Raw genomic sequence first — 21,516 nt, forward strand, 5'->3', positions numbered from 1 at the left:
TTTCCTTTTCCAAGGCTCAGTGAAATAATTTTCATTGTTTCATGACTGAGACCCATTGATTCTGTTTCTCATTGTTGTGTGCCTACAAGTGGAGTGTGCGTAGAACAGCCTCAGTATCCCTCAGAAGAGGAGTCTACAGACAGGTAGATATCCAGCCATACTCAGAAGGCCATGCCTACCAGAGAGAGACCACCTCAGATGTCTCCTCACCCACACATCCCCTAGAAGGTCTCTCAGAGCCAGGGACTCGGTGTAGCAGATTCTACTCCAAACACCCCTGAGCTTTTGAATAAGTTTGTCTTGATATTTCCTGGAGATTTCTTCAGCCTTATTGATGTTGATGATCTCTGCCATCCTAGCCGACTGCAGTAGGCTGCAGAGGTGCTGCTGCACACAGCCCTCTGTGTCCTGACACCGAGGCGCACCGTCACTTTGACTGAGTTGGGAACAGAGACGATTATTCTAAGTGTACCACTTGAAGATAAGCAGATGGAGATGGTGGCACATGATCCCAGCACTCAGGAGGCAGAAACTGGTGGATCACTGTGAGTTCCAGGCCAGACAAAGCTACAAAGTAAGGTCCTGCCTCAAAATCCAAACCCAGACCAAAGATTTACAGATCTTTTGTTTGTGTAGTCATTCTTCAAGTAGGCTTCTACATCTCCAAGTCTAGAGAAGGTGACCACTTTTGCTTCTTTGTTGCAGGCTTTGATTCTGATAATTCTACAGGGGAATTTTCAGAGGCAAATAAAATTACTGGGATGATTGACTTGGATACCAGCAAAAGTACTAGGAGTGGAAAACATGGGGAGAGATCACCACAAGAGAATGGAATTCAGAAGCACAGGTATGCTGTCTCACTGCTGTCTACACACACTGTATCAAGGATCACCCTAATGTCCTATAAAGTATTCTCTTCAGTCTCGTGACTTGAGCTGGAGCACCCCTAGTTCCAAGACAACTCTTCCAGGCAGTCTAGCCACCAGATGTCCTGTGAGATGTGATGCCTGTCCACGGGGGCATGGAGGTCAGTGAAGGGCAGTGTTTGACCCATGATCCACAGCTCTCATTTACTGACCCACAGGTCCACCTCCACTCCACAGGCAGCAGGTTAATCCTGTTGTTCCTTGTGTGTATCACTGAGATACTCTGGACTGTTGGGCTAGCAGGACTACTGACAGTTCTCTTGTACCTTGTGCACCTCACCTAGAAATGATGACCACTGGCCCTGTAGGGACTGACAGGGTTTGATTAGTTGCTGCAGCAAAACCATGTTCATTTGTGTACCTAGACTATGTGGTCATCAGAGAAGCTCCTCAATCTAGGAAAAAGTGCCCGTGGGACTTAGGCTTCCTGCTTATATTCTAAAAGGTGGTTTTGGCCTCAGTGGACCCTCAGCCTCACTGCTGACCTAAGGCATAGCCCACTTGCCTTCAGGGCAGGCTTCCTCTGTCCAAGGTGCTTAGCTTTCTCCTGTCCTACATTCATATGCAAGAGTATCTCACACGGGCTGTGAGAGCCTGTGTAAGGAGCTTGTTCACTCTGTTTCTCACCAGCTCCCTCCTCAGTGTGCATCACCTTGTGACCGAACATCACAGTAAGTGTGGGACCACTGCCTCATTCTGTCCCCTCATCCAGTGCTTGGGCGGGTAGATATACCTGGATCTCGAGGTTCTCCCATGTCCACCCTGCATTGAGTGTGCAGCCTTCCCTCATTCTTTCTAGGCACAGTGACACTTAGCATACTGTTTGTGTCACCTCTGTTCTCTGCTAAAGCTCCTGTAACAGGGACTCATCCCTGTCCCATCCCTCTCGACCCAAGCAGCTCTGAGTGGTGCTCCATTTGCTCAGACAGGTGTGGGTGGCGTGGTGGATGTTGATCTGCATGGTCACTGTTGAAATGAGGGCTCACACCTCTTTATCCTTGCACTCAGACCTGTCTTCATTCACTGTCCTGGCTCTGCCTCCCCTGGGCCTCTTGTCTTGAGTTCTGCATCTAGACCTGTATGTACCAAAGTTCCTCCATACTGTTGTCTCAGCCTGGGGCCTTGCCATCCTCCTCCATGTCTTTTCCCCTGTTGACCCTTCATGTCTTCGTGCAACAGTAGTTGGGTGTTAGTTATTTCCTATTGCTGTGATAAACACCACAACCAAGACCAAACACATTCATGTGCTTGGGAATAAGGGGTTTGTGTGGCTCACAGGTTACAGCCCATCATCAGAGAAGCCGTGGGAGGAACTGAAGCAGAGACCATGGAGGAGTGCTGCTCAACTGTTTGCTTCCATGGCTTGCTCCATTTGCATTCTTACGCAACCCAAGACTATCTGCTAAAGAGTGATGCTGCCTTCAGCTTCACGTGGGCTTGACCCTTCTACATCCATTATTATTCAAGAAAATACCATATAGACTTGCCTATAAGCAATTAGATAGAATATTTTTCTCAGCAGAGATTCTTCTTCTCAGGTAATCCTAGCTTTTGTCAAGTTGACAAAAACTAGCACAGGGTGGGTCCTTGGGGCCTGACCCTGACCTTATATGGAACTATATCCTTATTTCTAGTGGCTCTCATAGTTTGCCATAGGCACAGCATTCCAGCTACTTTTGGCAGCCCTGGTACACAGTGCTCAGTAAGCATTAGATTTCTTTCCTTTTCATTTTGCCTCAGAGTTTTTCTCCCTCTTGTCTTGACTTAATGAACCTTTTCTGAGGGCTTACAAGACCCCAGCTATTACTATTCCAGATGAAAATGCCCAGTCAGGTTCCACTTCAGAGAAGCGCCATTGGGAATTCTACCAGAAAAACTAGGTTGTCCTCTAAGGGCCCAGAGCAGTCATGTGTATCTGAGGGCTCACTCTGATACCTTCTCCGCACTCCTATGATGGCCACATTCCTTCCTACAAGCGAGGCAGATCTCTACTGAGGCTTCTTCCCACACATGGAGACAGTGTTTACTGTAGCCCATGGTTCCTAAGGAAGCTCTAGTCTTTCCTCAGGTAGCCAGAGCAGGAGTGAGGTAAGGTGACTGCTGGGCCGTCGCCGGGTGGAAGGTGGCTTGAGAAGGAATGCACCTTGGGAAGCTCTTGTCTCATCTCCCTCCTGTTGTCTCTGCTCTGCCCACCATCTGACGTTGGGCAGAAGACTCTACAGTAGGAAGTAGGGATGTAAGGAGAGGGATTCCCTTCTTTCTCATTGTCACCTTTGCCCTGAGCTCAAGGAAGGATAGCAATGGCCTGGCCGCTGCAGAGTTGGGTCAAGACTCCAAGGCTGTCACGGCCAATAACCATTTCTAGGAGGACTTAAAAGCAATGGTGCAGAAGCCCTGTAGTGTCAGCTGTGACCTCACTTCTCTCCCTGCATGCCGTCATTTAGAGACTGATGTTTCAGTCTCAAGCTCAGAAGATGATGTTGAACAGTTCCTATGAGAAATACTCCCGACCCCCTATATATTCCATTGGATAATAAGTTCCTATTGCTCTCAAATTTCTTACAGGACAGCCCTGCCTGCTCCCATGTTCACCAGAAGTGACTTCAGCGTGTGGAGTATCCTGAAGAAATGCATTGGCTTGGTGAGTGCAGATAGGTCGTGTGAAGCATGGTGTTTAGATATTAATTCCTGTGAGGTTTGTACTGTTGGTATCTGAGAAAGTACATGCTGTATATTTATAATGATCATGGAATTACCATGACAAGGCAGGAAAGGAACAACGGCCTAAGGGAAACATTAGATAGGAACAGCCCAATAGCAGTTTTGCAGTTAAGCAGTTAGGCAGGAGACATCCCATAGGCCTTTTTCCTGGTGCCCTGAAGTGTGCACCTTGCTTGTGGCCTAAAACCAACCGCTTGAGACCAGGTGGGGCCCTAGCCATACACTAGGCCTAGATGGCCTTTGTCCAGTACTGCGGCTTTGTGTCATGGGGATGGAGTGTCCAGCAGCCATACACTTTCCCTGTGGTCTTCTTCGACTGTTAGAGGCTAGTGTACTCGTGTGTTCTCTGACACATTTCGTGCACAAATCAGCACTTGGCAACCAGAAACCCAAGTCTAAGAGTCGAGAAGTACCTGTTGTCAACCTGTTCTTTTAATGCCATCCTCTTGTTGCAATTGCTTCTTTCTACACTATGTTCCCTGAGCAGACACTTTCTTTCAGCCTTTTATTTGAAATCCCTGTAGATGGATTGAAGGTAGGTAGGTTGCTGTGGGTCTGGCTTTGGGAAGCTGGAAGAAGTTGTAACTAAAGGTTCTCTTTTGGGTAGGAATACCCAAAGCAGGGAGCTCATTCAGAATTGCGTAGCATCCATAGGTCTTCCTAGGATGCTACCTTACCTTGATTTCTTGATTATGTATCTGTGTCTCAAAGTTTTCAAGTTTTTTTTTTTTAAAGATTTTTTTTTTTATGAGTTTGCTGTAGCTGTCTTCAGACACACCAGAAGAGGGCATTGGATCCCATTACAGATGGTTGTGAGCCACCATTTAGTTGCTGGGAATTGAACTCAGGACCTCGGGAAGAGCAGTCAGTGCTCTTAACCGCTGAGCCAACTCTCCAGCCCCTCAAGTTTTTTCATGAGTGATTGTACACGGGCCTGGGTGAACCATGTGGGTTTATCAGTTTCATTTTTTATGTTTACAGGTTCCTTTTATGATTTTACTTCAAAATATGAGTTCAAAGTCAAATTCATTAAATATATGTTAATCTGTTTTCTGTTGCCTGTACCACAATACCATAGACTGGGTAAATTGTAGAGGAGAGAGGCTTACTCTCTCTCCTGTGTCTGGAGTTATAAGACCAAGGGCATGTGTGGTGGTGACTTCAATGCTGGCAGAGTCCTGAGGTAGCATCGGTCATACAGGGAAAGGCAGGGAAGGGGCGTGCACAGCTGCCTACCTGTTGGTCTCTTTTCCTTTTTCTTCTGTTGTTGTTTACAGTTCTAGGGACTGAGTCCAGAGCCTCAGCAGCATTCTACCACTGAGCTGCTTACGTACATTTAGTTATGTCCACACGTGTGCACCAGGAGGTCGAGGCCGGGCTGCAGGAATCAGTTCCCTTGTACAGTTGTGTCCACACGTGTGCACGAGGAGATCAGAGGCCGGGCTGCAGGAATCAGTTCCCTTGTACAGTTGTGTCCACACGTGTGCACGAGGAGGTGGAGGCCGGGCTGCAGGAATCAGCTCCCTTGTACAGTTGTGTTCACACATGTGCACGAGGAGATCAGAGGCCGGGCTGCAGGAATCAGCTCCCTTGTACAGTTGTGTCCACACGTGTGCACGAGGAGGTCGAGGCCGGGCTGCAGGAATCAGCTCCCCTGTACAGTGCACCTGCTTTTTCTTTGCTAATCAACTCTGGAAGCTCGCTCCTCCCAATGATTTTACCCAATACTGATGGCTTTACAGAAGATTGGCATTAACACCATAGAGGATTAATTGTCATCCTCGAATTCTTCAGTTAATTTGTTGAACCCTTGGGATACTCTGACCACATCCAGAACATGGCAGTCTCGGAAGCTCACTTCCTGAGCTTATCCTTCTGTACAAGTAACTGTCACCCATCCTCATGGCACCTCACTCCATGCCCCACACCTGACTTACAGAAGTCCCCCATGCTGTCAGAGAGGCAACAGGCTTGTCTTTATCTCTCAGCTGCCAATATCTTAAGTGATTCTGTAACTACTTCAACCCCCTTTCTTGGTGCTTTTTCAGTTTAGTGAGATGATGCCCTGGTTTAGACATTAGACCGTTTCACAGTGACTAGCCCTGCATGTATATTTGCTGAGGCTCAGAGATGGGTGCCAGACATGGCACTGCTGGATCAAAGGAGAAGTGTTTCTAGCCTTAGCCAACTCTACTTTGTAGGCTATGGTACTTACCCAACAGCAGAGGTGGAGCCTGGCCTATGGACCCCAAGGCTGAGGGTTTAGAGCAGGTGAGCAGTGAGTGTGCAAGTGCCTGTGAGCCTAGCTGGCCTCCCTCTTGCGCGGGCCTTCTGTGTTTCTTCCTGCCCACTGCTGACCTCTCTGACCTCTTGCACTGTAGGTTGTGGGCTCAACTTCTCTTGCTTTTACAGGTATGTAATGCACAGAAGGTAGAGGAAGTCTTATCTTTTCTTACCTTTCTGCTATAGAGGCATCCCTATATTCCCAATATCTGAATGTCTCTCAGCTTGGCATGTAGTGTCTGAGAAGCCTAACTGACTCTGGCTCAGGATCTGTGAGTTCAGGCTTTCCGTGGGGTCTCCCTAGATCATCGGTATTGTAAGCAAGGCCTTACCCTTTCCCAGAATGTTGTCTTGCTGGTAAATATGCTGACTATGCTGCCTCCCCAGGGCACTCGATCAATCTCTAGTGACATTTGGGGCTGGTGAGAGCAGAGGGCTCATTTTAGCCCCCAATACAGAGGCCTGCAAATCATCCTGAGAGCCAAAGCTTGTAGTCTGTCCTTGTTCCTGGAGCGCCTGAGCCCACCCTGTTACAACAGCTTCACCTTCTTCTGACAGTCTTTCTTTCCTTCTTTTTTATTGGATATTTTCTTTGTTTACATTTCAATGTTATCCCTTTTCCCAGTTTCCCCTCCAGAAACCCTCCATAATATCCCCTCACCCCCTGCCTCCATGAGGATGGTCCCCCGCCCACCCACTTCCTCCCACCTCCCCACCCTGACATTCCCCTACACTGGGCCATCGAACCTTCACAGGGCCAAGGGCCTCTCTTCCCATTGATGCCCAACAAGGCCATCCTCTGCTACATATGCAGCTGGAGCCATGGGTCTATCCATGTGTATACTTTGGTTGGTGGTTTAGTCCCTGGGAGCTCTGGAAGGTCTATTGGTTGATAATGTTCTTCCTATGGAGTTGCAAACCCCTTCAGCTCCTTCAGTCTTTTCTATGACTCCCCAGTTGGGGACCCCATTCTCAGTCTGATGGTTGGCTGTGAGCATCCGCCTCTGTATTTCTCAGGCTCTGGCAGAGCCTCTCAGGTGACAGCTGTATCAGGCTCCTGTCAGCATGCACTTCTTGGCATCTGCAATAGTGACTGGTGATGTATATGAGATGGATCCCTAGGTAGGGCAGTCTCTGGAAGGCCTTTCCTTCAGTCTCTGCTCCACACTTTGTCTCTGTATTTCCTCCTGTGAATATTTTGTTCCCCTTTCTAAGAAGGACAGAAGCATCCACACTTTGGTCTTCTTTCTTCTTGAGCTTCATGTGGTCTGTAAAGTGTATCTTGGGTACTCTGAGCTTTTAGGCTAATATCCACTTATCAATGAGTGCATATCATGTGTGTTTTTTGTGATTGGATTACCTCACTCAGGATGATATTTTCTAGTTCAATCCATTTGCCTATGAATTTCATGAAGTCATTGTTTTTGATAGCTGAGTAATATTCCATTGTGTAGATGTACCACATTTTCTGTATCCATTCCTCTGTTGAAGGACATCTGGGTTCTTTCCAGCTTCTGGCTATTATAAATAAGGCTGCTATGAACATAGTGGAACATGTGTCCTTGTTATATGTTGGAGCATCTTTTGGGTATATGCCCAGGAGTTAGGTATAGCTGGGTCCTCAAGTAGTACTATGTCCAATTTTCTGAGGAAACTCCAGACTGATTTCCAGAGTTGTTGTACCAGCTTGCAATCCCACCAACAATGGAGGAGTGTTCCTCTTTCTCCACATCCTCACCAGCATCTGCTGTCATCTGAGTTTTTGATCTTAGCCATTCTGACTGGTATGAGGTGGAATCTCAGGGTTGTTTTGATTTGCATTTCTCTGATGTCTAAGGACGTTGAATATTTTTTAGGTGTTTCATGGCCATTCGATATTCCTCAGTTGAGAATTCTTTGTTTAGCTCTGTACCACATTTTTAATAGGGGTATTTGATTATCTGGAGTCTAACTTATGATAGTCCTTCTATCTTTTCTGCTAATGCCTTTCTCAAAGCCCTTTCAGGAATAGCTTCTGAAGACCTTTGTTCTCTATTCATGAACTCTGTGGAGTCAGGAGTTCCAGCCTCACTTCTGTCCCTTGGTGCTTCTTCACAGACTCTGAAATGGCTTCCAGGCAAAGCCACACTGTAGACGGGCTTGCCTGCGGGCACCACACTGTAGAAGGGCTTGCCTGCGGGCACCACACTGTAGAGGGGCTTGCCTGCGGGCACCACACTGTAGAGGGGCTTGCCTGCGGGCACCACACTGTAGAAGGGCTTGCCTGCGGGCACCACACTATAGAGGGGCTTGCCTGCGGGCAGCACACTGTAGAGGGGCTTGCCTGCGGGCACCACACTGTAGAGGGGCTTGCCTGCGGGCACCACACTGTAGAAGGGCTTGCCTGCGGGCAGCACACTGTAGACAGGCTTGCCTGCGGGCACCACACTGTAGAGGGGCTTGCCTGCGGGCACCACACTGTAGAGGGGCTTGCCTGCGGGCACCACACTGTAGAGGGGCTTGCCTGCGGGCACCACAGGTGCTTCCCTGTCACTCTGGAAGAGGCCATGGATGCTAAGGATAGGTTTGTTTTGTTTTCTTTCCAGACAGGTTTTCTCTGTGTACCCCTGGCTGTCCTGGAACTCGCTCCATGGACCAGATTGGCCTTTAATTTAGAGATCCCCCTCCCTCTGCCCTCAAGTGCTGGGGTTAAAGGCATGTGTTATTACTGCCTGCCCATCAAGGGCAAGTTTTAACAATGGGAAGCTTGGAGCTGATACCACTCATCTAGAATGGATGTAGGGAGGGGTGTGGCTGTCTTAGAGCTCCTGTGATCTCTATGTGTTATTCAGGTTGGGGTGGCTCCTAGAGAGCTGCCGTTGCTGCCACTCAGGAAAACATTCCAAGTTAGGTAAGGTAGAAACCAGGACTCACAACAGATAGCTTGCCCATAGCGAGTTTCTAAGACTGTGTCTATATGGGAATTCGAGGCTCTGAGAAGTGACCCTCAGACCACTAAAGTAAAGTGGGATGTTTGCATCGGGCCACACCCAGAAGCTTCAGAAGCCCAACCAGATGTCTCTCTGGCTCCTCAAGGAACTGTCAAAGATCACAATGCCGATTGCCTTCAATGAGCCCCTGAGCTTCCTGCAGCGGATTACGGAGTACATGGAGCATGTGTATCTCATTCACAGAGCCTCAAACCAGTCCCAGCCCCTGGAAAGGATGCAGGTGGGTATTCATGTGACCTTGAGGACAGTCCGATGCTTTAGCTGTTTGACCGACTGACCCCGTAGTTGTAGGAACCCAGGTATTCTGCTGGTGGGCTATCAGGAAGAATTGTGTCTCTTAGGTATCTGCCCAGTCTAAGAACTCCCCGCTGTCAGTCAACTCACAGAGTTGACATCTCTTTACTGTCTCACATGTGCGTGTGCTTATGTGGGGGGGCATTTACCTGTGCATTTATGTATACGTGTGTATGTGTGCCATCTTTAAAAAAACATTGTTAGTCGAAAACTGAGAAGTCAGCAGAGTGGGCAGTGCTAACTGAGTGGCCTGGATACCCTGTGGGATGCCCTTTGGGGAGCAGCTTGGCTGTCTGGGCTGAAGCTGTTCTGATCCACCTTTGGATTGTTTGCAGTCTGTAGCTGCCTTTGCGGTCTCGGCTGTGGCTTCCCAGTGGGAGAGAACTGGCAAACCCTTTAACCCGCTCTTGGGGGAGACATATGAGTTGATCAGGTAAGGAGAGTCAATAATGAATCTTTTGCAGAAGGGCTCTTGGATGGACAAGAAGAGCTCAATTTTCTCTTCAGCACTGATTCCTCAGATTAGGATAGGTGCTTGGAGTTAGGAGCTACTGAAGTATTTGGAATGCTGTGGGTGAGAAATACTCACATGGAGTGCCGTGTTACTTATGGGATAGAACCCTGGCACTGCATGAAGGTCTGGCATAGAGTCTCAGTACAGTGGGCTCACGGATGGAGGTCGTGCAGTGTAGACCACCAGTGGTGTATGTGCATTACATGGCAGAGACTGGGATAACTAGTTTGGGACCAGACATGGAACCAGAACTGGTGAGTACGACTGTGTTTGTTGTAGAAGCACTTTAATGAGAGAGCAGTAACCAACGAGAGGGAGCACTGTCCAAGTCAGTGTCATTCTGTGCCTGTGTTGCAGGATCTTAGGAAAGAGCTAGCCCCACCATGTCTAGTGGGCAAGTGTTTCTGAATTCCCTCTGAGTGATTTCTCCTGGGTGGTGTCATGTCTCTTGGAACCCTGTAGAGCGTGAGGCTGGCAGGGTAGGGTAGACGGGGCAGACAGTGGCCAACACACGTGAGTGAGCAGTGTGTACCCTCCATTCTCATCCTTGGACCTAGCAGACCTGAGCCTGGACACTGAGCCCTAGTTAGTATGAGCTGTGGTGAATCTCTAGACGGCTAGGCTGGAGATTGTTGCTACCTACTTTGCCAATTCTGGGTCTCCTGCAGTTATGCAGAAAACTGTCTTGGAGATGCTGCCATGGTAAACACTCCTAGTCACATGTTACAGACTCTGGTGCGTTTTTGCCTTAGCCTTGCTTGAACCTCCAGAGACTAGTCACTGAATCTGCACACTTCCTGTGCGTTCATTTGTGCTCTTCAGGATCATTCATAGTCAGCCTCTCTGCGACCTGTTCTGTGCTGCATGCATGGCTGCTATGCTGTGCTTATGCCTCAGGAGTGCAGAGCACAGCAGTGTGGTTTACTAAGGAGATCTTTCTGATGGGGGAGGAAGTAACTAGAAGGATTTAGATGAGGTATTCTCATTGGCTGGCATCATGATCACTCGCCACAGACTATGGGGCTGCAGGCAGGAGGGCCAGCTCCTGCTACCCTGCTCTGAGATCCTTTCTGCAGAGAGGAGTTGTGCCATGACAGTCCACCGCTGCCCTGCAGTCAGGGTCAGCCGGGAGTCTGGGGAGTTCATTAAATGGAGCCTGCTGGTGTTTTAGCCACGACAGTGTTCTGTGTAGAACATGGCATGCTGGAAGGAGAAAGCAGATGCAGCCCACCAAAGAACATTGGCTTCAACATCGTAGTAGCTTTTCTTGTGTGTGAGGTGCTAATGATGTCTTTTGCAGTGCATCATAAACGTTTTCCTTAGCCAGGCATGGCGGCAGGTGCCTTCACTATCAGCTCTCGAGAGGCAGAGGCAGGGGTCTCTCTATGCTCAAGAGCAAGTTCTACAGTTCAAGAGCTACAGAGTGAGCTCCAGGGCAGCCAGAGCTACAGCCGGGGCTACACAGAGAAGCCCTGTCTCAAAAACCAAAAAGAAGGGAAAAAAGGAAGTGGAGGAATAGGAGGAAGAGAAGAGAAGTAAGGTAGAAGGAGAACATTTCTGGGTGATTCAAAAAAAAAAAAAAAAAAAACAGTTGTGTGAGTTAGGCATGGTGGCTCATACCTCTAAATTCTATCACTCAGGAGCCTTAGGCAGGAGGATTACAAGTTCCAGGCCAGCTTGGGTTACATACAGTGAACCTGTCTCAACAAAAAAGGACAAATTCCTGGCCAGCCTGGGTTCTGTAGTGTGAACCTGTCTCAGCAAAAAAGAGAAGCAGCAGCGGCTGCAGTCATGTGGATGTGGGGAGAACGGGAGCAGCCTGAGTTGCGGACATCAGACAGAGGCTTAGCCTGACTTGGGATTTAATTCAGAGGCTGCCAGGAAAACTCCCTCACAATATGTTCCTCTCTGAAGCTGCTCGTTGGTGTCTCCACACTGAGCTTCCCCGACACCAAGTGGCCCTACTCCACAGCACTGCGCAGCACTGTGTCTACCGTCTTCCATCCCTTCTATCCCTCTTGAACAGCTAAAAATACACTTGCCTTTCTTAGACAAGTATTCATTTTGTAGATTACATACCTTGGCAGGCAACCTTTTAAAATCTAATTTTTCAACTTTCCTTCCTCTGTAATGATTGGGAATTCTGATTCCAGCTAAGTTAGTAATTATGTGGTTTAGCTTTTATAATTCCTAATGACTACAACTGTAGGTGTATTCATAGTTCCGGAACAATTAAAAACTGACATTTTTATTGAATAAGGGAGTCTGCTAAAATCCTATTTCCTGGCCAGGAATATTCTGGGATCCAAGACCTTTCATCATAGAAGTTTTGGGAGCCTGTACAAAAGGCTGGACAGAAGCATCCATTCATAGGGTCCTGAGTCGTTGGGACTGCTGGTGCTTAGAGTTCCTGGGATTGAGGTCCTGGTTGATGGCTCAGAGGTTGAGGTTGTTGGTATCAGGAATTGCCCCTAGCTGTGACACCTTTTGGCCACTGTTGCCATGGCAATGGCCATACATTCCCAGAAGACCTTTTGGCTCAATTCACACCTCCACCTGGGAACCTTTATGTCATATTCCAAATAAAAGGCACATTCCCTGCCCTCCAGGCCTCTTTTTCTCTTCTTTCTCTCGCCCCTTCCCTTGTCTCCTTCCCCCATTAAAATCTCACCACGTGGAACTGTGTTGGTGTCCGTTTGGTGTGCTCGTCCCCACGGGTGCAGTCAATATTCTGATATTTTTAATAACTGATATCTGATATTTAAATAACAAGAGGTATCAGTGGGGTGAGCAGTGGGACAGACAGAGGCTCTCTGTCTTTCAGGAGAGCTTCTGTGGTAGTGGGCAGTGTACTCCAGAGTGATGGTACACAGCCAGACGGGCCATCTGAGAGGTTGTTGCTGGGTGTTTCTGCCTCCTGTCATAGCTGGAGGCTCCTGGGCCCAGATCCTGTATGAGCGGCTAGGGGAGAGCAGACCATGCCAACTGGTGGGTAAGAGATGGCCCTTTGTTATGGCTATCATTAATGTGACTTTTTCTCTTCCCCTTTTCTCACTTTTGGATCTAGGGAAGACTTAGGGTTCAGATTTATATCTGAGCAGGTCAGTCATCACCCTCCTATAAGTGCATTTTATTCAGAAGGTCTCAATCAAGACTTCATGTTCCATGGTTCCATCTACCCAAAGCTGAAATTCTGGGGCAAGAGTGTGGAGGCTGAGCCCCGGGGGACCATCACACTGGAACTGCTCAAGTGAGTAACAGGGACAAGCAGGACCAGAGCGCCCTGCACTGATTGGGAGGACACTATGGCTTCCACTTCTCATAGGGCTTCTTTCTGGGGAGATCCCGACCTTGTGTGGGCTGAGAGCCTTTCTGCCAGTGGCACTTCTGCTAGGCTTACTGGTGGGGAGAGTTCCTGTGTCCACCGAGGTGGCTGAGTCACATCCCCTCCCACACACCTTAACCATCGTTACTGCTTCAGGACAATCCCAAACCAACTGCTTCGCTTAGCATTTTACTTCTAGGCTAAGAGAGGCTGGCTCCAAGTCAGCAGGAACTTCACTCTCAGCCATAGACTCCCTCTCCAGGGCTGTTCAGAGTCAGGTACTCTCGGCAGTGGAACCCATAGCTTCCCTGTAGCCACATATACCTGCTTGCTGATGCTCACCAAGGCATGTGTATTTGTACATACAAAGCTGAGTGCCTGCAGGTGAGGACCACTAGAGGTCCCTCGTAGAGGCTGTCCAGCCCACCTGCCACCAGAGATATGCAGTCAGTAGCAAATCTTGAAACGCATTGCAGCCCCCACAGCCCAGGGTTTCAATTGCTACTGTGGCTCTCTAATGTGAGCCTGTTGTGAGGGAGTGTCTGTGTAGTATTTGATCTCCTTGGCCTTCACCAGACAGTTTTAAGAACCTAGGGGCAGGCTGGGTATAGTTGAACACATCTTCAATTCCAGCACTCGGGGAGACTGAGGCAGGGGGATCTCTCTGAGTTTGAGGCCAAGCTTGGTCTACATAGTGAGCTCTAGGATAATCAAACCACATAGTGAAACCCTGTCTCAAAAATCCAACAAACACTAAGAGCCTAGAGGCCGAACCTGCACAGCTTGCCAGAGCCCAGAGCCCGGCTTGAGGGAAGCTCCTGTGGTGGGCACCCAGCGCTTGGCCAGTGTCCTGAGAGTCTTTGCCTTGGGAGTTGAGATGGGTAGAGTTGGGGAGCTGCAAATGTGTTTGAGAAGCTTGGACTCCACCTGGGCCGTTCGAGAGAGTGCGGGCATTTTTCCTCAGCCACACTATGTCGAGCTGTTTTTGTTCTCACTCAGGCTTCCCTGATGCAGCCTCCCATAGGCAAGTCTCGGTGCCACTCCATGTACCCTGTGAGGCTTGTCCTTGTGGCAAGGTCATTTCAAAGGATGGATAGTGCTGTGTGTTGTTGACAAAAGCAGCCCTCTCCTGCACTCCCCACAGCCAGGCTGGGCCCAGGACTGTGGTTTTTAGAGCGTCTTCCCTCTCGGCAGCTTCACAGGAGAGCTGCCTCTCTTTTGTTTCAGTCTCCTTTATTGCTTATTAACTTGTCTTGACATTTAAGTAGAAAGCTTTGTTGATGCTACAAAGGAACGGAGAAATAAATTTCAGATGCACACTAACTAAATCGCCTGCGCTGGAAAGACTTCAAAGCACTGTCTTGCTCCCAGGCATTTATGGTCTGGTTTTGCCTGGTCATAGCCTTCTGGGTACCCAAGTTCTGAGCTTCATTTCCCTGACGTTTGTGCTGTATGTGTTTTCACAGACATAATGAAGCCTACACCTGGACCAACCCCACCTGCTGTGTACACAATGTCATCCTGGGGCAGCTATGGATAGAACAGTATGGGATAGTGGAGATCCTAAATCACAGGTAACAGGTCCATCTGTGTATGTGGGGTAGTGATTCTGAGCCATAGATGTCAGACAAGCCAGGCCGTCGAGCTGACGGATACGAAGGAAGCTGTCTGTCTGCACTCCTCCTGTCTAGCCCTGCCCTCCCGTTCCTCAGCTTGAGTCCTTCCTGTAGAAGGGCCCCTAGGCATTGTGTCTGACTAGATTTAGTTCTGTCAAGTGTAGAGATAATCAGAAATGCCGATGTTGATCGATTGTTTTTTCATTACCATTGTTAATTTCTTTGAAACTGTAAAGTGCACCAAAGAAGTGTAGGTGCCTGGTGGGATGTAGTGAGCACGTCTAAGCTCAGGGCATAGTCAGGGCCTCCGTTTGCGACTGAAGCTCATAACTTACTGGCTTTGCTTGTGAACACCTTAGTGATAATATAGTTGATAAATCGTAAAATTCACCCATTTTCCAAATGGGCACTGAAGTAATATTTTAGTAAATCACCCAGTTGTGCAGACAGTCACCACGAGTCAGTTACACAGCCTTTCTGTCACTGAGCAAAGCCTCCTTGCAATGTTAACTGTCACTCATGGCCTCCGTTCTTAGATGGTGAGTCCTTCTCCTTCTGTAGCCTGGTTGGTTCTCTAGACATCTCACATAGCTCATGCCTGTGTTTGCTCCCACAGAACTGGAGATAAGTGCATACTGCACTTCAAGCCTTGTGGACTGTTCGGGAAGGAGCTTCACAGAGTTGAAGGGTACATTCAGGACAAGAAGTAGGTCTACTCAGTGATGCCCACTGGGTGTGGGTCTGCAGCGCCTAGTGCTGTACCTACCTGTGCTTATACACTGATGTATATAGTCCTTTAAGAAGAAAAGATGAGTGTTGAGTGTGACCTCTGGTGATAGGACAGTGGAGTTTGTCCCCCTGGAGGACGAAGAGAAGTGACCTTAAAGAACAAGACATTTTTGCTCAGGGTTAATGTGGCTTTTTCTTTTCCATTTATTTTGTTTCTGAGATGGGCTTGCCATGCAGTGCAAGCTCCCCCCAGTCCTACATCCTGCATCCACCTCCTAAATGCTGGGTGACAGCCTAGACCGCCTGCCTGCCATGTAGGAAATGGCCAGTAACACTGTTTTGATATATTTTCTGGATTTTTCTCCCTTTGGTAAAATTATGTTCTAGATCTCAAGTTTTGTTTTTATTTTATTTTATTTTATTTTATTTTATTTTGTTTTATTTTATTTTTAGAGTAAGCCTGGCTGAGAAAAACCCCAGACTTGTCTTCCTTCTTTTTTTTTTAACATTTATTTATTTATTTATTTATTTATTTATTTATTTATTTATTATATATACATCATACAGCTTTCTGCCTGCATGTATGCACCTCTGAAAGAGCAGACAGTGCTCTTAACCTCTGAGCCATCTCTCCAGCCCCTCAAGTTTTTATTTATAACTAGCCACCATTCAGTAGTACAATGCCAAGAGAGTCTTTCAAGCTATTGACATCTAGTTATAAATGCTTTTGTTCTCTCTGCCTATCTCTAGGAAACTAGAAACTCATCTGTTCAAACAACCTGTGTATTAATGTCAGACTTTAGATTGATGAGAAATGTCAGGACCTCATACGTGTGCTGTAAAGGACACAGGTCCTGTTATGGTCAAAGTGGTGACCAGGGCACCGAGGCATCTTTTGAGACTGGCCTGCCCGCCATGGGTAAAGCAGGATGATGATTTTGAGCTGATGGTCTTGACCTTTTGGTTTTGTATCCTGGGTCCAAGCATGCCTTCCTTTTCCCTTTTTGTTTTGCTTGTGTGTGCTGTGTGAGTGTGTATGTGTTGTGCATGTGTGCTGTGAACGTGTTGGTGAGCATGCATGTGGAAGCCGAGGTCAGTGTTGGCTGTCTTCTCCCTCTGTCACTTCTCACATGTTTGATCTCTGAACCTGGAGGTCACTGACCCATCACTGACTTGGCCTGGCTGGCTCTGTCCCTCCTGCCCCCCAGCACCGGTGTTACTCTAGGGATCTGAATTTGGGTCCTTGTGCTTCGGTAACAAGCTCTCACTGAACCTTCACCCCAGTCCCAAGCAAACATTTCTCATGGAGGTAGAGTTGCTTAAGGAGCTGGGCTGAGCTCCTGAGTTCACCCACCTTGCAAGTACCTGACATAGACGAGTCCTACCTCACTCGCTGGCTCGCTTGCTCGCAGCACTCCCCTGTCAGGGCACTGCCCAAGGAGCACTCAGCCAGTCTGTGTGCTTCCCAGACAGGCAAGAGAAAAAGACTGTCCTGAATGGGCTCTGTCCATTTTGATAGGAGGTAGAGCCTGACTCTGCTGCGGACTTTTCCAGGGATGTGGTTAGAGGAAGAAAGCAGTGATAACCAAAGAGAAAGAGAATCATGGGACCCTGGGAGGCATCATGGGCAGATCTGATAAGATCTGAAAGTCTCACGGTTACACGAAAGCCCAGTGTAGGATTTAAAAAGCAGCAGGCTGTGGGGTGCGGCTCAGTGATCGAGCATGCACCCTAGTAAAGGGCCTGCACATACAGCATTACATTTACAGATATGCTTGGCCTTTGCCTTTGTTTTCTAAGGCCCCGAGGACTCTCAGGCTTTTGTGCCTTCATTTCCTGTTTGGCATCAGGGATAGGGATACCTTTTCTCCAGCAGCGTGAATGAGGCTCTGACACACGAAGTTCCTTTCTGCACTAAGGTGATGGATGCCCTGTTAACTATGGTGATGGTTGTTAACTATGTTTTAAACTCCTTTACTGCAGTAGGAAGAAGCTCTTTATAATGTATGGCAAGTGGACAGAGTGCTTGTGGGGCATAGATCCTGTTTCATATGAATCCTTTAAGAAGCAAGAGAAGAGAGGTGACCATGCCAGGAAGGCCAAATCGGTGAGTGCCAGCTGCAGCTGACCCTGCTCAAGGTGGATACGCCATCCAGGAGCACTGTGCTTCTGTGGCCTTGGTCAGGAGGTGTATGTAGTGGGTGGAATATGTCTGTCCAGCCAAAACTGTCTCTTGTCTAGGTTCTGGTATCTGGACAGAGGTGTTTGACTTTGTTCTGCTTATGTTGAAGCTGCTGGAATCTTCCAGGGGAAGGCAAGCCCTTCCACATTTTTCTTTGTAATACGTCTCTCATTCTGCCTGAGTTAGCTGAGGCCTGCTTTTTTTTTTTTTTTTTTTTTTTTTTTTGATCTTTTTTTTTTTTTTTCGGAGCTGGGGACCGAACCCAGGGCCTTGCGCTTCCTAGGCAAGCGCTCTACCACTGAGCTAAATCCCCAACCCCAGCTGAGGCCTGCTTAAGAAGTCAAGTGAATCTCATTTCTGTTTTCTCAGCTCTTGAATTCTCAATAATATATTCAGCAGTCAGGAAGTACTGGCAAAGACGTTCCTCTAAGAATTTTGGAATGCTGATGACTATGTTATTCTTAAGCAAAATTAGAATTAAAAGTGATAGTTCAAAAGAGGTGCCATGCTTTCTAGATTAAAAACAGTCACCATGTTCTGCAGCAGAGATGTTCAGTATTTATTTAGATGTTTGACCTCATCCAGGTATCTAGTTGGGTTTTTTATGTTTTATATGTGCTACTGGACACCTTTTATAATAATTTGGTTTGTTTGTTTGTTTTGTTTTTCAAACCTGGATTTCTCTGTGTAGTCCTGGCTGTCCTGGAACTCACTCTGTAGGCCAGGCTGGCCTGAAACTCAGAGATCCGCTGGCCTCTGCCTCCAGAGTGCTGGGATTAGAGGTGTTAGAGGTGTGAGCCATCACTGCCCGCGGTAATTTTATTTTTTTAAAAAAGGGAAATTTCATCATCAAGTGTGGTAGTCACTTATGCAAACACGGGAGGATACGTGTAAGTTCCAGGGCAGCTTCATCTGTACAGCAAGTTCCCAGCTTCCCACAGACTACAGAATGTTCAGGTTCAGGCAGCTTTGCTGCAGGCAGGCAGAAGGGCCCAGACTTTGATCCTGTGTCCCTGGTGTTCTCACGCCACAGCTGTGTCCTGTGGCCGACTTTAAAGCAAATCAAACAGTTGCCCCTGTTAAAATGGGATGGGCTCATGAGCTTGCCCAGGAGAGCAGATGGCCTCAGGAGGCCTTTAGTCTCAGGTGATGGGTTATGGGTCCAGAAGGAGGGCAGGCACATGGCCAGGCATTTGTCAGGGAGGACAGCGTTTGTACCTGCTGCTTTTCAACATGTGATTCCCTTCTCTGTGAGATCGTAGAAGTCCGCCCTGACACACCTCTACAGAAAGCAAAGCCACAGACACAGTTTGAATTTTTGTCTCCTCAGTTAGAAAAGGCTTTGGCATTGCACAGGGCTTGGGTCTTGAGTCTTCAAGTGCTCTGGGGACCGGTCTTCTGGCCAGTGGTCATACTGAGGTATCTGTGTTTCAGGATGATGCCCCAGAGAAAGTTAACAGTGATGTGCCTGGCAATATGGCAGATGATGTTCCTGTGGCTCAGGAGACTGTGCAAGTCATCCCTGGCAGTAAGCTACTCTGGAGGATCAACAGCCGGCCCCCCAACTCTGCTCAGGTTTGTTACCCCTCTCTGAGGCCAGGCCTGTCTGCTGCAGGCTATTCCTGTTTGTACCTTTCCAGTCATGCCCACAACTCTGTCTCCAAGCAGACAGGGAGGCTCCATCACATCCCTATAATCCTGAGGGCCCTAGAGCTACCTTGAGACTTACGCTGTGGTCCAGCCTGAGAGTAACTTCTACCTACTGCTATGCCTATGTGGGACCTGGGAATAGGTGGGTAAGGCAATCCACCTAGCAGGTATATCTTGATGCAGAATTCACTAGTGCTTGGTTGTGCCTTCCAGCCCTGTCCTGACCATGTCTCATCAAGAAAGCTCCAGGAGCTAGAGAGATAGCTTAGCCTGAGGCATGATTATTGCTATTCTAGGGAACCCAATTTCAGTTCTCAGCCAGCATCCATGTCAAGTAGTTCACAACTGACTGCAACCTGGGAGACCTAACACCACTTGCAAATTCCCATACATAGATATACACACATGCATATAACTAAAAAATAAAAAAAAAATAGCCAAGGTGTGGTGATACATGCCTTTAATCACTGGGGAGTCAGAGGCAAGTGAATCCATTTAGCTATAAGTCTACAAAGTGAGTTTCAGGACAACCAGAGCTACATAGTGAGACCCTGTCTCAAAACAAGCAGATAGGATAAAATGAATGAACGAATGAGTCAGTCAGTCAGACCAGGCAGTCGGGGTGCGCACGCCTTTATTCCCAGCACTCAGGAGGCAGAGGCACGTGGATCTCTGAGTTTGAGGACAGCCTGATGTACAAAGTTCCAGGACAACAAGGGCTACCCAGAAAAACCCTGTTCTCAAAAAAGGGGGTGTGGGGTCCTCAAGGCTTGCGCTGTAACTTGGTGATAGAGCACCTAGCGTGCACAAGCAAGGCCCTGCATTCTGTCCCTAGCACTATGCCAGCATTTAGTTTTGAGGGACATGGCTTCAGTGGCTAAGAGTGCTTGCTACCTAGCCTGACAGCTTCACTTTGATCCTTGGAACACATATGGTAGAAGGAAGGAATCAACTCTTACAGATTGTCCTCTGGTCTACATGCATGTGCCCACACACATAATGGCACATGCCCAACCACACACGTACACAGAGTACATAAGTATAAAAAGAAGAAAGTCCTGCTTACCTGTGACCATGTTGCCTTACTGTATTAGTTTGATTTTATTGCCGTGATAAAACATTGACCAAAACTAATGTGGGGAGAAGGCCTGCACTTTCAGGTAGTAGTCGGTTACTGAGGGGAGCCTAGGCACAACTGAAGCAGAGACAGTGGCAGAGTGCTGCTCATTCCCACAGACTTGCCTGAGGCCACTGAAGGAGGCAATGTCTCGGCTGAGTTCCCTTTCCCCAGAGCTCTAGCTTGTGCTGAAGTCACCAAAACAAAGCAAAGCAAATGAAACCTATCGGGCACTCTCGCTGTGCTGTTACAGCACGAGTGAATGGAACAGGATCCGTCCGGATCATTTTTGGAAGAATAAAGTCCAGGGGTATTTCTTTTAAGAGGAACTCTCGTTCCTTTTCGGTTCAGTGTGCATGAAGCCCTCGTGTGTCTTTGGGTTTGGTGGATCTGGGGTATTGGAAATGGCCTGGAAAGACAGACTGTACACATGTAGAGGTGCTGGGCAACTGGTTCTAGGACAGGGAGGCTGTGGTAATAAAGCAGGGTCTAAAAGGAGTTAGGTGTGACCTAAGGCTACCTGAGGACCATGTTGGGAAGCCAGATAGATTCTCTTAACACCCTCTAGACCTCAGGTCGGGTCGTGGCAATATCTGCTGTTTTCTTTTCTTTCTTTTTTTTCTTTAGTGATGTCAGTATCCTAGGAGTCATTTAAGTCAGGATGACTAGAGAAAATTTACATTCCTTGTGGCTCTTGAACCATATGCTCAAGATGATGTCAAGAAAGAAGAGAAGGCCACCTTGGGAGGCAGGATAAAGGTCATGGGTTTAGGGAACCAATGGGTCATTTTCCTGCAGCCGTTTGCAATAATGTTTCTGTGCTTCTCCTGCAGATGTACAACTTCACCAGCTTCACTGTGAGTCTCAATGAGTTGGAGTCAGGAATGGAGAAGACCCTGCCACCCACAGATTGCCGCCTCCGTCCTGACATCCGTGGCATGGAGAATGGCAACATGGGTGAGTGCTGGCCCCTCAGAGGGCTCATGTGGGTAGGCTTAGGCTTGCTCTGTGAGAAGGATGCTCAGACCTTTCATCAAGGTGGCTTTATAGAGCAGCAAAAGGTAGTGAACAGCTTATCTTCCAGCTAGCCACAGACCAGTCCTTTGTAAATGTGAAAATTAAATTAAAAAATGAGTGATCCAGGCATGGTGAGACATATCTATTATATC

The 21,516-nt window shown here is 48.0% G+C and overlaps 1 protein-coding gene across 5 annotated transcripts in view; it reads left to right on the forward strand.

The window, feature by feature from the left end:
• Osbpl2 (oxysterol binding protein-like 2) overlaps positions 1 to 21,516 on the forward strand; it is a 48,456-nt gene that overhangs the window by 22,087 nt on the left and 4,853 nt on the right. For 3 of the 5 annotated variants that reach the window (XM_063283423.1, NM_001013079.1, XM_039104663.2), the window contains exons 3-12: positions 706 to 847; positions 3,492 to 3,567; positions 9,006 to 9,140; positions 9,550 to 9,647; positions 12,796 to 12,978; positions 14,520 to 14,627; positions 15,286 to 15,375; positions 17,382 to 17,505; positions 19,015 to 19,155; positions 21,181 to 21,304. In XM_063283423.1, coding sequence (XP_063139493.1) covers positions 706 to 847; positions 3,492 to 3,567; positions 9,006 to 9,140; positions 9,550 to 9,647; positions 12,796 to 12,978; positions 14,520 to 14,627; positions 15,286 to 15,375; positions 17,382 to 17,505; positions 19,015 to 19,155; positions 21,181 to 21,304 — 1,221 coding nt within the window. Of the gene's footprint in view, positions 1 to 359; positions 575 to 705; positions 848 to 3,491; positions 3,568 to 9,005; positions 9,141 to 9,549; positions 9,648 to 12,795; positions 12,979 to 14,519; positions 14,628 to 15,285; positions 15,376 to 17,381; positions 17,506 to 19,014; positions 19,156 to 21,180; positions 21,305 to 21,516 lie in introns of all 5 variants that reach the window. The other 2 variants (XM_039104664.1, XM_063283422.1) reach the window with 2 other exon arrangements.

Source organism: Rattus norvegicus, chromosome 3, assembly GCF_036323735.1.
Source record: "Rattus norvegicus strain BN/NHsdMcwi chromosome 3, GRCr8, whole genome shotgun sequence".
Taxonomy (NCBI): Eukaryota; Metazoa; Chordata; class Mammalia; order Rodentia; family Muridae; genus Rattus; species Rattus norvegicus.